The following is a 17,518-nucleotide window of genomic DNA, read 5'->3' as shown; positions in this document are numbered from 1 at the left end:
CGACTGCCAGGGGGCCGATTATTATGGTCGCAAGGTTCGGCCTGGGCAGCCAACATGCAGCCTGGCACCCCCTCTTCAGTGCCAGACCGCTGGCCAGGTCGAAACCCTCCCTGGTGGGTTTTCACGAAAGTGGCTGCAGAGTTCGCAGCGGCCCTCCCCTTTAACTGATGATGAGAGACATCGTGACACACCAGCACGATGACTTGCAGTGTCGGTCACTCCGACCCCACTTCCACCCCACTAGTGATGGCCCCTCCGCCCCACCTCCACTTCTGCCCTGATGGGAAGGTCACTTCCGTCACGCTTCAAAAAAAAGCCCGAAGTGCTGAATTTCTCTCGATTGGCCGCCCCATGCATTGGGGCGGACGGAACACATCAAAAACGGTAGGTGCAACTCGTTTTGGGCGGTGGGCAATTTCGGCCCCATCCAATCCTGGATATACTGTAATTTCCTCTGGTTCAATTATAGGCAACACCAAAGCCATTGTCTAATGCCCCTGCTAAAAATTCCATATCCTTGCCTCTCTCTCAAGCTCAACCAGACTGCTTGAAACCGCAGCTTCTATTAGACCTTCGAGTTTCTGAACCCATATCTTTCCCATCAAAAAAACCCTCTATTTCAACCTCTAACATTAACTACCTCAGCCCATCTACTGCTGAATCCTCTTCCATGTCTTTGTCACCTCCAGAATCAACTATTCCAATTGTGTCCGAATTGGCCTTTCACTCCTCACCTTGTGAAAACCTCAGTTCATCCAAAACTCCGCTGCTCACATCCTTACCCACACCAAGTCAGTCAGGCCTGTGCTTGCTGATCTACATTAGCTCCTGGTCTGCCAACACTTCAAATTTAAAATGTTAACTATTTATTTTAATCAACTTTTATCTCTATTACTTCTTTGAGCCCTACAACCTCTCTGTTCATCTGACGCTGACCTCTTGTGTATCCCGTCCTCCAGCTTTCCTGCACTGTTGGTGGCCATGCTTTCAGCTGCGTAGATCCTATGCTCTGGAATTATCTCCCTCTTTTCCTTTGAGGCCCTCCTTAACATCCATGTCTTTGACCAAGCTTTTGGTTCCCCCTCCGAATATCTCCCTCGGTTCAGTGTCGATTCTTTTCTTATGCCTCCGAGTCCCGTTGAGTTTCTTTTTCTTTTCAAGATACTCAGACCACTGTGGGAATGACCAGCACTGCGGTTCATCTGTCCACTGTATTCTGCCCCAGGGTATGTCCTCACCTAAGTCTCAAATTGAGGTGGTTTGCCATGGCCTTCCTCATAGTTCCTTCTCTTAGATGGGCTGCAACCAAGGCTCAAGAACCGAACCTACCCTTTATTTTCCATTGGACGCAAGTACTGGATGTCAATCCAGCACTCAAAGCCAGAGCCCTGCTCGCTGGCGCTGTGTAGAGTCAGTCCCAAACCCAACCATTCTTTCTCCGAAGCAGGAATACTAGCACTGAGCCGGTCTCCCACTGGATGTCAAACCTGCATTGAGAGCATATTCTAGTATCCATTTGCATTGATTATCTGGATTAGGTCTCTAAGCCTTCATCTTCTGACTCAGATACAGGAATGCTAAGCCAAACGCTCCCTTCCTCCAAGTCTTAACAGTCTGTACCGGAATTTCACGCACAAGCTTGGTGTTATTAACACCAGCTGTATGTCAAAGGGTCATCGACCTGAAACGCTAACTCTGTTTCCTCTCCACAGATGCTGCCTGACCTGCTGAGATTTCCAGCATTTTCTGTTTTTAGTCCATCTTTCCATTCGGTTTTGCATCCCGACCATTTCTCATATTCCTCACCCCTTCCACCCAATTAAATTTCTAATACAGAATGTTCAAACAACAAAGTACCCTGTATCACTGAACTGGATTTGACGATTCAGTCTGCTCCTCGAATTTGCATGCAGGAAGTAAAATGTCAAACCAGGGAGATTGTAGTGAAAGTAAAATAAAAGAAGGGAACTGTGGAAAAGTAATAGGATCAAGAAATGAAAATGAAGCAAGGAAAGAAAAAGTCAGGCCATAAAACAAAACTACATGAAATGAAGAGTCACCCCATAAATTCTGTAGCCTACCTTGGTATTGAGGCCTTGACCAGATTCAATTCCACCATGTGATACTATAACTGAACCATCACTGGCAAATATTGAAACAGTGCCTAAAATAGGTAAATTACTGTTAGAAAACACAGTATGTGCTGTAGAACAACAAACACTACACACATAACTATTACTTAATCAAATATATAGTGAAAACAGTAACAAAAAATGGAACCTGAAAACAAATGTAGCTAGAGACAACCTCACACGAGATGCAGTTATTTGAATATTCTAAAGGTAGGTTGTAGATAGAGACAACAGTCCATCATATTACTGGTTCCTGGAATCTTCTTAGTGTCGGTAAAACAACTATATATTCTAAACAAACGTTCAAAGTACCGGTGGACAATCACCATACATGAGACAAATGGTCACTGGAACCTTCCAAGTATAGGTAGGATAACCTCACCTCAAATGACACTACCGGTTACTAGAATGTTCTGAGGATAGAAATATCTGTAAATGAGATGAGTGGTTACTTAGAGAATTTATTTAGTAAATCCAGCCATAGCAGACCAGAAACCCTTACTATTCTGAGCCTAGTAGGAGAGGGAACTCATCTAAGGCTAAACCTCATCAAGATTGTTGCAGTCAATATCATAGCGTGTCCAACTTGTAGTGTAAAGGGATAATAGATTCTGGAGTATTGAGGAATCAGAAAATCCTCTCTTTGTTAGTCAAGGTCAAGTAGTCAAACCTCAGTTGTTTATCTTGAATACCGTGGGGATAATTTTAACCTGACCCATCTGTCGAGAAACTGATGCCTTGACTTCAATGAGAAGTAAAACTGATTGCATCAGTTCCCTGCCATGTGGGATAGATTGAAATTATTCCCCCTCTTCCCAAGTGACCCCAACAGTACATTGAGATATCTGTACAAGTTTACAGTTGGAGCTTCAGTCCACAATATTCTGGTCCACCACTGACCGCATCACTAACGGACATATTTTCTTTCGTTGTTCAGTGCTTTTTCACTGTTACATTTGGATTGTCAACTTCTAGTGGTGTTGTATGTATAACCAAGATGTTTACACCACATGGCATTCCTGAGCCTACTCGGGACTGGTATAATTCACCAGCCTAATGCCAAGGCACATTAAGAGCACTAACAGTGCACTCCGTTTACTGTTGCAGTCCAGTCTTTTCCAATACCCTCAGATGCCAAATTAGTGCCAACATACCCTGAACTATGGATAGTTCTGTCTTGTGGACTCCTACCCATTTATTCCCATCACTCTGGGCCGGATTCGACTAATTGTTTCAATAATGTATCAACTTCAACGGGGAGGCTATTCTTGTGAGGGAAACTGCTTTTTAATCCCTTATGGACCATGACAATTAAAAGGCTAATACCAAGCCAAATAGCTACAAATGTTTAATTTTTGTCACACAAGACGCGATTGTCAAATGCAACGATTGCACTGCTTCTCTGCAGTAGCCTCATTAAACTTCTTCAATAGCACCTCCCAAACCTGCGACCTCTACCACCTAGAAGGACAAGGGCAGCAGACACATGGGAACACCATCACCTGCAAGTTCCCCTCCAAGTTACACACCATCCTGACTTGGAAAAATAACGCCATTCCTTCATCGTCGCTGAGTCAAAATCCTGGAACTCCCTCCCCAACAACATTGTAGGAGTACCTTCACCACAAGGACTGCAACAGTTCAAGAAGGCGGCTCACCACCACCTTCTCAAGGACAATCAGGGATGGGCAATAAATGCTGGCCTTGCCAGCGATGTCCACATCCCGGAATGCATAAAAAAACATGCTGACCTATAGGATAATTTAAAACAGGTGTCTTAACAATTATGTGCATAGAAGTGAAATCATAATATATTCTTAAAGAGAGCTATTCTTCCTCCATATGTAACCAACCCCTTATGATTTCAATAATACTCTCAATTGGCAACGCTACCACCGTGTTTATACTCAGCACTCACACAGGTAGCATCCAAAGCTCCAGTACATGCAGTATTTGAGAGGAACCACCGCCAGTCCTTTCTTCTTCCAACGATTGTTTGCATTAAACTTCTTAATTGCTTGCAGACGGCCTGCCACATCCACTTTTCTTAACTGAGCTGTCCAGATTGACACCAACAAAAATGATTAATGCTCTAATACTTTAAAAGAGGGCAACTGAAAAAGCACAGTACTGTTTTCACATCTTTCAAGTGTGAACTAACTAAGATGGCGCTGTTTCCTCCAGGAGGTTCGAAAGGTAGGAGATGGTTTTTGCTGGGATTTCTGGTAATATAAATGCTGCTTCTGGAGGCACAAGCTTACGTCTGTTCTGGTCACTGATGTGTTGAATGGCTCAGCAAGGCCACCAATGTGCTCCCCCGCCCCCTCCCCAGTGATCTATATAGATCTTTCTCAGTCATCATGAAAAGTCCAAGTCAGAAAATACAGTTGAAAATTGCAACATGGAACTATATGTGTGCAAACTCAGTGGGTAGCACACTCGCCTGAGTCAAAGGTTGTGGGTTCAAATCCCACTCTAGGAACTTGAGCACATAAAAGAAAAAAAATCTAAGTTGACACTCCAGTGCAGAGCTGAGAGAGTGCTGCACTGTCGGAGGTGCATCCTTGGGATGAGACGTTAAACCTCCTTAGGATGAGACGTCAAACTAAGGCCCCATCTGCCCTTTCTGGTGAACGTAAAAGATCCCATGGCACTATTTCAAAGAAGAGCAGGGAAATTATCCCCGGTGTCCTGGCCAATATTTATCACTCAATCAACATAATAAAAACAGATTATCTGATCATTATCACATTGCAGTTTGTGGGAGTTTGCTGTGCGCAAGTTGGCTGCCACGTTTCCCAAATTACAACAGTGACTATACTTCAAAAAGTACTTCATTGGCTGTAAAGCACTGAGGCATCCGGTGGTCATGAAAAGCGCTATATAAATGCAAGTCTTTCTTTTTCTTTTTCAGAATAAATGGGGCAAATTCCACTGTAGCAGCAGCTTGAGGCTATGTTACAGAACCATTTATTCCTGTGGTTCTGGATTATAAACATAGCATTATGTGAGTACAAGGGGCTAATGAAGAATAATCATAAATTAAATTGTAAAACTGCCTTATTGATAATGTGAGAGCAATTTATGTACTACCTCTGGATGTAACTGTCAAATCAGTATTTTGTGCTAAAAGGCTCTTTGGGGATTCATAAAATTCATCTTTAGATTGTATTCAGACCATTTCATCAGGACTCAATGATAGAGATTGACAGAAGACAACAGAGAGTAGTCAGACAGACAGGTGCAAAGCTATAGAGGATTTTATACCCACTGCTTTGGTTGCCAAAGACAAACACCTACTTCTAGCAAGAATACATTGATTGTCACAAAATCAGAATCTGTCTGATGAGGCTCAGAACTCACATGAGTAAAGGTCCTGGATGCTGCAATAGGGCAGAAGGAAGCCCATTGGTGTAGTGTCTCCTCGAGCATACAAGTTCTTCTGCTTTACTGCAATTGGATCCATTGACAGAAACTTGGCCACATGTTCAAGAATAGTCTCAATGACAAATATGTTGGGCTTTGAACCTGTATATAAGTATAAAGTTTCAACTTATGTCAACTTGACTTAGTTAGTGGAACTCTGGCTTCTGATACAGAATATTGTGGTCATGTCCCACTGCTGAGTTAAGCGTGTAAACCAGGCTGACATTTCAGTGCTGCATTGTCATAGGTGCTGTCTGGCAGATGAAACTGCCTGTTCAGGTGGGACATAGAAACATAGAAGGTTACAGCGCAAAGGAGGCCATTCCGGCTCATCGTGTCCGTGCCGGCCGACAAAAAGCCACACGCCCTTGGTCAGCAGCCCTAAAGGTTACATATAAACCTATGAACAATGGCGGAAAGGCAAAGAGGACCCAGCCCAACCAATCCGCCTCACCACAACTGAGATACTGCTTACACTAAAACATTCTACACTCCACCCCAACCAGAGCCATGTGATCTCCTGGGAGAGGCACAAATCAGATAAAAACCCAGGCCAACTTAGGGAGAAAAATCTGGTAAAATTCCTCTCCAACCCATCCAGGCGATCGAAACTAGTCCAGATCATCACCCTGGCCGTATTCTATTCCTTGCAGTACTTACCATTATATCAGCTCCGTCCAACAAAAGGTCATCCACTCTAATCCCAATTACCAGCTCTAGGTCTGAAACCTTGCAGGTTACTGCACTTTAAGTGCCCATCCAAACATCTCTTAAAAGTGGTGAGGGTTTCTGCATCCACCACTCTTCCAGGCAACGAGTTCCAGATCCCCACAACCCTCTGCATAAAGAACCCCCCCCCTCAAATCCTCTCTAAACCTTCCACCAACCACCTTAAAACTATGCCCCCTCATAATAGACCCCTCCACCAATGGAAATAGACCCTTACTATCCACTATGTCCAGGCCCACCTATATTTTGTACACCTCAATGAGGTCTCCTCTCAACCTCTTCTGTTCCAATGAGAACAAACCCAGCCTATCCAATCTGTCCTCATAACTAAGATTCTCCATTCCAGGCAACATCCTAGTAAATCTCCTCTCTAGTGCAATCATATATCATATTGGTAGGCTGTCGTATCCAACAAAGACGTTGATGTGCTAATCATCAATGGCATGCGTCTTCAAGTGGCTGTATAGGCCAATTCTGGATGCACATAGTCTCTTGCACGTTGGACAAGGGAAGTTCGATGTGCCTGATGCTGACAGTACTGCCACCTGATGTCGTCTATCTCTAGTGTCCCGCAGGCGTTGACATCGGCTTTCTTCGAAGGTCTGGCAGGCAGTACTCGTGAGGGTTCGCCACTGGATTTTATTATCTGCTGTATTCTTGAGGTCCTTTGGTCGGATTCCACAGTACTGGAGGCAATCAAGTCCTTCCTATAATACGGCAACCAGAACTGCATGCAATACTTCAGCTGTGGCCTAACCAAAGTATTATACAATTTAAGCATAACCTCCCTGCTCTTATATTCTATGCCTCAGCCAATAAAGGCAAGCATTCCATATGCCTTCTTAACCACCTTATCCACCTGGCCTGTTACATTCAGGTATCTGTGGACAAACACTCCAAGGTCCCTTTGTTCATCTACACTATTAAGTGGCCTACCGCTTAATGTGTATACCCTTTCCTTATTAGCTCTCCCAAAGTGCATCACCTCACACTTCTCTGAATTAAATTCCATTTGCCACTGCTCTGCCCACCTGACCAGTAGATTGATATCCTCCTGCAGCCCATTACTTTCCTCTTCATTATCAGCCACACAGCCAATTTTAGTGTCATCTGCAAACTTCTTAATCATACTCCCTATATTCAAATCTAAATCGTTGATATATATCACAAAAAGCAAGGTTCCTAGTACTGAGCCCTACAGACCCCCACTGGAAACATCCTTCCAGTCACAAAAACATCCATCAATCATCACCCTTTGCTTCCTACCTCCAAGCCAATTTTGGATCCAACTTGACACTTTGCCCTGTATTCCATGGGCTTTAACCTTCATGACCAGTCTACCATGTGGGACCTCATCAAAAGCTTTGCTAAAGCCCATATATACTACATCGTATGCACTATCCTCATCGACCCTCTTGGTTAACTCTTCAAAAAATTCAATCAGGTTAGTCAGACACGATCTTCCCTTAACAAATCCGTGCTGACTGTCCCTAATTAATCCTTGTCTTTCCAAATGCAGATTTATCCTGTCTTTCAGGATTTTTTCCAATAATTTTCCCACCACTGAGATTAGGCTGACAGACCTGTAATTACTCGGCCTATCCCTTTCTCCCTTCTTAAACAAGGGTCCTCCAATCCTCCGGTATCATGCCAAGATCCAAAGAGGACTGGAAAATGATGGTCAAGACCTCTGCTTTTTCCTTTTTTACTTCACTCAACAGTCTGGGATACCTTTCATCCGGGCCTGGGGACATATCTATTTTCAAAGCTGCTAAACCCCTTAATACTTCCTCTCTCACTATATTTATTTCATCCAGAATATCACACTCCTCCTCAATAGCAGTATCTGCATTGCCCCTTTCCTTTGTGAAAACAGTTGCAAAGTGTTCGTTAAGAACCCTCCCAACATCTTCCGCCTCCACACAAAGATTACCCTCATGGTCTCCAATAGGCTCTACCCTTTCTTTAATTACCCTCGTACTCTTAATATATTTATAGAACATCTTAGGGTTTTCCTTAATTTTACTGACCAAGAATTTCTCGGGCTCTCTCTTAGCATTCCTAATATCCTTTTTAATGTTGTCTCTTAACTTTCTATATTCCTCTAAAGATTCTATAGTATTTAGCCATTGATATATGACATAAGCGTCTCTTTTTTTTCTTAATCCTCCCCTTTAATCCCTAGGCATCCAAGGGGCTCTAGAATTATTTTACCCAGCCTTTTTCTTTAAGGGCACATGTTTGGCCTGAGTCTTCCAGATCTCCTCCTTAAATGCCTCCCACTGTTCCGACACTGATTTACCCACAAGTAGCTGTTTCCAGTCCACCATGGCCAAATCATCCCTTAATTTAGCAAAATTAGCTTTTCCCCAATTCGGAACTTTTATTCCAGGCCTTTTCTTGTATTTATCCATAACCAACTTGAATCTGACTGAATTATGGTCACTGGCACCCAAGTGCTCTCCCACTAATACCCCTTCAACCTGCCCAGCTTCATTCCCCTAAATTAAATCCAAGACCGCCCCCTCTCGTGTTGGGCTTGCTACATACTGACTAAAAAAGTTCTCTTGAATTCATTTCAAGAATTCCGCACCCTCTATATCCTTCACATTAAATATGTCCCAATCAATATTTGGATAGTTAAAATCCCCTACTTTTACTACCCTATGGTTTTTGGACTTCACAGCAATTTGCCTACATATTTGCTCCTCAATCTCCCTCCCACTGTTTGGGGGTCTATAATACACGCCCAGCAGTGTGATTGCTCTTTTTTTTAATCAATTCAACCCATATGGCCTCATTTGATAATCCCGCTAACATATCATCCCTCCTCACTGCTGTAATAGTTTCTTTAATTAGTACCGCAACCCCCCCGCCTCCACACCCCCGTTTTTACCCCCCTCTCTATCTTGTGTAAAAACCCTGTAGCCAGGACATTAAAGACCTCATGGTACTATTAAAAGAGCAGGAACTTCTCTGTGCCCTAGCCAAAGTTCCCCCATCAACCATCAAGACCAAAATCAGATAATCTAATCATTCATTCATTTGCTGATTGTGGCAAATAATTGTAATGCTGAATTCTCATTGCCATCTTGAATTTTAGTTTTACCCGAGACAAGAAGTTCAATCTAATTTTTAAATATAGTTTGCTCAAACATAAATTCTGTTCACAACTACTGCTTTCTAATTTACCTAAAGCAACATTGGAAACTAGTGGGAAATGCTGAATTCTACTCTCCCCGTTTACAGTGATTTGCAGTTGGCTGTCAGCTTAAGCTCGATGGTAGCCAAAAGCAGGTTGTAATATAGTGCATAACACGGGATATTCCAATTCATCTTGGGTAGCCGCTCAATGGTAGATCAAAGAAGCAAGGCTGTGATCTTAAGACCAGCAGCTTACAGTTTTCAGGATGGTATCTGGCCACAACAAAGTCATAAGAATCTATTTGATTATCACAGCTGAAATGGGCACTGCCTTCAGCCAAACAGCATAACATACTCATTAACTCTAGTCTGAGAATATACTTCACCTGAAGCGAAATAAAATGGCACGAAGGGTAAATCTTTCCCTGAGGTTTGGTGAGCTGCATGAAGCTGGTCAGACATTGCAGGTCAGTTTAAAAAAAATACATTTCTTTCTTTAAATTGTTTTCCTTCCTTCGCCCCAATTCAAGTGTACCTGTGCTGGACATCATCTTTCACCCACAACTGAACAATCTGAAATCAACTACCAGGAAATGTAAAAAGCTGACTTTGGCTCCGATTTTCAATTTCTCTCAGTGGCAAAGTGTCTGGTTGTCACTCATGCTTCCACACATTGATGTAGCTGATACTGTGACTTCAGTGAGCAGCTCCCTCTAACACACAGTTTGTGGGTCTTTTATCCATTCAGTACACACAAACCAAAACAAAAGAGTTTTCTCCTACCTGGAGCTCTGCACCATGTGTGGGCTGCGCGGTTTGTCTTCAGAGCGACAGGGATCAGCTGCCAGTTCGCACACTTGTATGCTGCAAGAAATACAAGGGGCCAAGTCATGGATCTTGTTATATATGTAAACCTGTAAATACCTTGTTTAACCACCAGAGGGCTAATCCCCTGGAGTTCCAAGGGATCCCACAATCCCTTGGGAGCACCTGTACATAAGGAGGTCTCACAGGCTGGAGAGGCACTCTGGAGACCTGCAATAAAGGACTAAGGTCACACATTATTTTCAGCTTATAGTATCTGGTCAGATTCTTTATTCAAGACATAACAGATCTGATGGGAGAATGAAAATGGTAACAATCATATCTTGAACTACATAAAGAACACTAACAACTATATAACTTTTTGCTAGTACATTTAAAATGTAATTGATGTTTTAAATGTCATTTAAAGTAAACTTATTTCTATTAATGCATCAAAGCTTAAAATGAGTGGACTCAATGAGGATTTTTCATGCTTGTCTTAATTCTGAACTACAAATGTAGAGAGAGAAGAAGCTTGGTTAAATGTGTCATTAAACAAGTGAGTGCACTGGTTTCGGCAGCTGGAACTGGCACGGTGCTGAATGCCAGTAGTATTAGTTGGGACTGTTAAACTCAGTGGGAGGTTTTAATCCTACCTGCCTGCAGAGATGGGCAGTTAAAATTACCCAAGTTACATACCTGCCCTCGAGCTGTCTGGATCCTGTCGGCTGCCTTTTTTTTTTAAACGCAGGTTTCCAGACAAGCAACAAAGCTGGCCACCCAAAGCTGGCAGGTCTTTCTTTAAATATACAGATTGGGATCTCATGAGATCATAGGATCCCGCCTCCAGTGCAGCCTTCGGCCACCTGAGGAAAAGAGTGTTTGAAGACCAGGCCCTCAAATCTGCCACCAAGCTCATGGTCTACAGAGCTGTAGTAATAACCACCCTCCTGTATGGCTCAGAGACATGGACCATGTACAGTAGACACCTCAAGTCACTGGAGAAAAACCACCAACGATGTCTCCGCAAGATCCTACAAATCCCCTGGCAGGACAGGTGCACCAACATTAGTGTCCTCGACCAAGCCAACATCCCCAGCATTGAAGCACTGACCACACTTGATCAGTTCCGCTGGGCAGGCCACATTGTTCGCATGCCAGACACGAGACTCCCAAAGCAAGCGCTCTACTCGGAACTCCTTCACGGAAAACAAGCCAAAGGTGGGCAGAGGAAACGCGACAAAGACACCCTCAAAGCTTCCCTGATAAAGTGCAACATCCCCACCGACACCTGGGAGTCCCTGGCCAAAGACCGCCCTAAGTGGAGGAAGTGCATCCGGGAGGGCGCTAAGCACCTCGAGTCTCATTGCCGAGAACATGCAGAAATCAAGCGCAGGCAGAGGAAAGAGCGTGCGACAAACCTGTCCCACCCACCCTTTCCGTCAACGACTATCTGTCCCACCTGTGGCAAGGACTGTGGTACTCGTATTGAACTGTTCAGCCACCTAAGGACTCATTTTAAGAGTGGAAGCAAGTCTTCCTCGATTCCAAGGGATTGCCTATGATGAGAATCCCAATTCCAAACCCTGGCCTGAGGGGAAGGCAAATCAGAAGAGCAGTTCCCTGTCTACATCATCCTAACCAATGTGCAGCCTTGGCCAGATCATTAGTTAAAAAATAATGGGAAATACAAAGTTTGCATCAAGGTGCTCTGATCGCATGAGTAAACAACTGGGCCCATTTGATCCATTTTACCAAAAAGGAGCTTTCAGAGTTAGAAGGTGACATGACACATGTTAGATGATGATCACATACATTATCTACTTGAATTACTAGATCAGCAGCTTCTGAATGGACTTCAATTTTGTTAAGATCTATAGAAGTAAAGAGGAAGCTTTGTTCTTTCAAGGTTTTCAGCAGAAATTCATAAGAGGAAGAGGAGGGGAAAATCACAGTTACAATCATACAGCACAAATCCCAAATACAATGACACATGTAGGCCGGAATCTTACCCGCCCTGCAAGTGTGGATTTGGAGGCAGGCCCGCTGTCAAAGCTGGCTGTGATTGACAGTGGGGCGGGGTCCCGCGCTGAACCCGCCTCCTCGGCAGTTTCCAAAGTGCCCGGTCTGGCTGCGGTTCACAGACCCGACACCAAGTGGCAGGCCAGCCAATTAACATCATTAAGAGGTACTTTAAAGGTAGTTAAAAAGAATTTTTACCAGGTACTTCCCATTTTTCCAAGTTTTTTTTAATGAAGTTCATGTCCCTCAGGCATCGCGTCAGATAAGTGTGTTGGGTTATCCATTTTTTTGACTAGTTGACAGCTGTAGAAGTGATCAAAAGCTACCATTTCACAGCTGTTCACTTTACAATCTCAGAGGATGAAGCCTTCAGGATTTGGAAGACACTTTGGAAGTGTTTGCAGTAAACTCTCTATCCAGTGTCACCTCCTTGGAGCGACCTATCTCACCATTGACAGATCGTTTCTCTGATCTCAACTTCAGCTATTCCAGCAGCATCAGTGTCCTTGAAAAATTCTCAGCTTGGGCCTGAGAATCACACCACGATCAGCCCCAACACCATCACTAAAGACATCAGCATCACCAACACTACCACCAACCTTCTCCGCAATCACCTGATGCTGCACGGGACACACGGCATCAGCACCCGATCACATTGCTGCTCGGGATGTCAGGGATGGCCTCATCATGGCCACGTTTACTTCACTTGACGCCATACACCCTGGCTGTCACATGATGCGCCAGGTTGGCACCACCCCACACCAGCACCATAAAGCATCCCCACAAGGCCCAAGCCATTCCTTTCACACTCATCACCATTGTGGGGGGGGGGGGGGGGGTACCCTTGTGTCTGACCATTCACCACAGCTCACGAAGCCATTTCCAAAGGTGCACACAAATCTGTCCAAGAATGCAAAGTGTTCAAAATAAAGATTTCAATGTTTGACAATACATTAGCAGAAACTCTACATGAACATTTTCTAAAAGACTCAAGTGCCTACCCTTCTGTTGTTAGTTGGTATAATTGGACAAGGATGAGGGTGAGTGTGAGTGTGAGAGGTGACGAGTGAGATGGGGATGTGATAATGTAGATAGAGGGCGAGGGCTGGGTGGAGGTGCAAGGTAAGTTGGTGTGAGTAAGGATGTGCAGGAGTAGGGTAGGGAAGGCAGAATGATGGGGTTGTGATGAGTGGCACAGCAGGATGTTTGCGCCCACCTGTACAATGCGCAACCAAGCTGAATTGGTGTCCTGGGGAGCTCGCTTCTGCCGACTGGAAGGGAAGAGAACCTCCCTGCGTGATGTGACTCTCTCCATAAGCATCTGGAGGGAGTCATGGCAGAGTCTGGAAGCAGTCGTGCACCTTTGTGCAGTGTTTGTCAGTGTTTGTCAGCATCACAATGTGGCAGAACATTGACAGCTCAGCTTTCAAAATGTAGACATGGTCCCTTTAAGGAAATTGGCTGGTGACACGTCATCAAATGACATCATAGAAAATAGGTGCAGGAGTCGGCCATTCGGCCCTTCTAGCCTGCACCGCCATTCAATGAGTTCATGGCTGAACATGCAACTTCAGTACCCCATTCCTGCTTTCTCGCCATACCCCTTGATCCCCTTAGTAGTAAGGACTACATATAACTCCTTTTTGAATATATTTAGTGAATTGGCCTCAACAACTTTCTGTGGTAGAGAATTCCACAGGTTCACCACTCTCTGGGTGAAGAAGTTTCTCCTCATCTCGGTCCTAAATGGCTTATCCCTTACCCTTAGACTGTGACCCCTGGTTCTGGACTTCTCCAACATTGGGAACATTCTTCCTGCAGCTAACCTGTCTAAACCGATCAGAATTTTAAACATTTCTATGAGATCCCCTCTCATTCTTCTGAACTCCAGCGAATACAAGCCCAGATGATCCAGTCTTTTTTGATACGTCAGTCCCGCCATCCGTCTGGTGAACCTTCGTTGCACTCCCTCAATAGCAAGAATGTCCTTCCTCAAGTTAGGAGACCAAAACTGTACACAATACTCCAGGTGTGGTCTCACCAAGGCCCTGTACAACTGTAGTAACATCTCCCTGCCCCTGTACTCAAATCCCCTCGCTATGAAGGCCAACATGCCATTTGCTTTCTTAAGCGCCTGCTGTACCTGCATGCCAACCTTCAATGACTGATGTACCATGACACCCAGGTCTCGTTGCACCTCCCCTTTTCCTAATCTGTCACCATTCAGATAATAGTCTGTCTCTCTGTTTTTACCACCAAAGTGGATAACCTCACATTTATCCACATTATACTTCATCTGCCATGCATTTGCCCATTCATCTAACCTATCCAAGTCACTCTGCAGCCTCATAGCATCCTCCTCGCCGCTCACACTGCCATCCAACTTAGTGTCATCCGCAAATTTGGAGATACTACATTTAATCCCCTCGTCTAAATCATTAATGTACAGTGTAAACAGCTGGGGCCCCAGCACAGAACTTTGCGGTACCCCACCAGTCACTGCCTGCCATTCTGAAAAGTACCCATTTACTCCTACTCTTTGCTTCCTGTCTGACAACCAGTTCTCAATCCACGTCAGCACACTACCCCCAATCCCATGTGCTTTAACCTTGCACATTAATCTCTTGTGTGGGACCTTGTTGAAAGCCTTCTGAAAGTCCAAATACACCACATCAACTGGTTCTCCCTTGTCCACTCTACAGGAAACATCCTCAAAAAATTCCAGAAGGTTTGTCAAGCATGATTTCCCTTTCACAAATCCATGCTGACTTGGACCCATCATGTCACCTCTTTCCAAATGCGCTGCTATAACATCCTTAATAATTTATTTCATCATTTTACCCACTACCGATGTCAGGCTGACCAGTCTATAATACCCTGTTTTCTCTCTCCCTCCTTTTTTAAAAAGTGGGGTTACATTGGCTACCCTCCACTCCATAGGAACTGATCCAGAGTCTATGCAATGTTGGAAAATGACTGTCAATGCATCCGCTATTTCCAAGGCCACCTCCTTAAGTACTCTGGGATGCAGTCCATTAGGCCCTGGAGATTTATCGGCCTTCAATCCCATCAATTTCCCCAACACAATTTCCCGACTAAGAAGGATTTCCCTCAGTTCCTCCTTCTTACTCGGCCCTCTGACCCTTTTTATATCCGGAAGATTGTTTGTGTCCTCCTTAGTGAATACCGAACCAAAGTACTTGTTCAATTGGTCTGCCATTTCTTTGTTCTCCGATATGACTTCCCCTGATTCTGACTGCAGGGGACCTACGTTTGTCTTTCTAACCTTTTTCTCTTTACATATCTATAGAAGCTTTTGCAGTCTGTCTTAATGTTCCCTGCAAGCTTCTTCTCGTACTCTATTTTCCCTGCCCAAATCAAACCCTTATTCCTTCTCTGCTGAGTTCTAAATTTCTCCCAGTCCCCGGGTTTGCTGCTATTTCTGGCCAATTTGTCTGCCACTTCCTTGGCTTTAATACTATCCCTGATTTCCCTTGATAGCCACGCTTGAGCCACCTTCCCTTTTTTATTTTTACGGCAGACAGGGATGTACAATTGTTGTAGTTCATCCATGCGGTCTCTAAATGTCTGCCATTGCCCATCCACAGTCAACCCCTAAAGTATCATTCGCCGATCTATCCCAGCCAATTCACGCCTCATTCCTTCAAAGTTACCCTTTCCTGCTTTCTCTCCATACCCCTTGATCCCTTTAGCCGTAAGGGCCATATCTAACTCCCTCTTGAATATATCTAACAAACTGGCAGCAACAACTCTCTGCAGTACAGAATTCCACAGGCTATCAATTCTCTGAGTGAAAAAGTTTCTCCTCATCTCGGTCCTAAATGGCTTACCCCTTATCCTTAGACTGTGACCCCTGGTTCTGGACTTCCCCAACATCGGGAATATTCTTCCTGCATCAAAACTGTCCAGTCCCATCAGAATTTTATATGTTTCTATGAGATCCCCTCTCATTCTTCTAAACTCCAGTGAATACAGGTCCAGTCGATCCAGTCTCTCCTCATTTGTCAGACCCACCATCCAGGGAATCAGTCTGGTGAACCTTCGCTACACTCCCTCAAGAACGTCCTTCCTAAGACTAGGAGACCAAAACTGAACACAATATTCCAGGTGAGGCCTCACCAAGGCCCTGTACAACGGCAGTAAGACCTCCCTGCTCCTATACTCAAATCTCCTAGCTATGAAGGCCAACATGCCATTTGCCGCCTTCAACGCCTACAGTATCTGTATGCCAACTTTCAATAACTGATGTACCATGACACCCAGGTCTCATTGTACCTCCCCTTTTCCTAATCTGTCGTCATTCAGATAATATTCTGCCTTCATCTTTTTGCCACCAAAGTCAAAAAGCAAAAAGGGCCACATTGCAGCAAAATTCTAAAGGGGCAAAGTGTGTTAGAAAGACAAGCCTGAAGGCTCTGTGCCTCAATGCGAGGAGTATTCGGAATAAGGTGGACGAATTAACTGTGCAGATAGCAGTTAACGGTTATGATGTAATTGGCATCACGGAGACATGGCTCCAGGGTGACCAAGACTGGGAACTCAACATCCAGGGGTATTCAACATTTAGGAAGGATAGACAGAGAGGAAAAGGAGGCGGGGTGGCAATGCTGGTTGAAGAGGAAATTAATGCAATAGTAAGGAAGGACATTAGCTTGGATGATGTGGAATCGGTATGGGTGGAGCTACGGAATACCAAAGGGCAGAAAACGCTAGTGGGAGTTGTGTTCAGACCACCAAACAGTAGTGGTGAGGTTGGGGACAGCATTAAACAAGAAAATAGGGATGCGTGCAATAAAGGTACAGCAGTTATCATAGGTGACTTTAATCTACATATTGATTGGGCTAACCAAACTGGTAGTAATGCGGCGGTGGAGGATTTGCTGGAGTGTATTAGGGATGGTTTTCTAGACCAATATGTTGAGGAACCAACTAGAGAGCTGGCCATCCTAGACTGGGTGATTTGTAATGAGAAAGGACTAAGTAGCAATCTTGTTGTGTGAGGGCCCTTGGGGAAGAGTGACCATAATATGGTAGAATTCTTTATTAAGATGGAGAGTGACACAGTTAATTCAGAAACTAGGGTCCTGAACTCAAGGAAAGCTAACTTCGATGGTATGAGGTGTGAATTGGCTAGAATAGACTGGCAAATGATACTTAAAGGGTTGACGGTGGATAGGCAATAGCAAACATTTAAATATCACATGGATGAAATTCAACAATTGTACATCCCGGTCTGGAGT

General features: G+C 44.3%; 1 protein-coding gene across 7 annotated transcripts in view; it reads right to left on the bottom strand.

The window, feature by feature from the left end:
- LOC139267357 (xanthine dehydrogenase/oxidase-like) overlaps positions 1-17,518 on the bottom strand; it is a 274,065-nt gene that overhangs the window by 36,329 nt on the left and 220,218 nt on the right. For all 7 annotated transcript variants that reach the window (XM_070885566.1, XM_070885588.1, XM_070885584.1 and 4 more), the window contains 4 exons: positions 10,215-10,295; positions 5,496-5,660; positions 4,051-4,188; positions 2,082-2,164 (listed from right to left, as the gene is read on the bottom strand). In XM_070885566.1, coding sequence (XP_070741667.1) covers positions 2,082-2,164; positions 4,051-4,188; positions 5,496-5,660; positions 10,215-10,295 — 467 coding nt within the window. The remainder of the gene's footprint in view (positions 1-2,081; positions 2,165-4,050; positions 4,189-5,495; positions 5,661-10,214; positions 10,296-17,518) is intronic.

Source organism: Pristiophorus japonicus, chromosome 1, assembly GCF_044704955.1.
Source record: "Pristiophorus japonicus isolate sPriJap1 chromosome 1, sPriJap1.hap1, whole genome shotgun sequence".
In the NCBI taxonomy this organism is placed as follows: domain Eukaryota; kingdom Metazoa; phylum Chordata; class Chondrichthyes; family Pristiophoridae; genus Pristiophorus; species Pristiophorus japonicus.
Note: the sequence above shows the minus strand (reverse complement) of the source record. Positions and strands in the feature narration are given on the sequence as shown.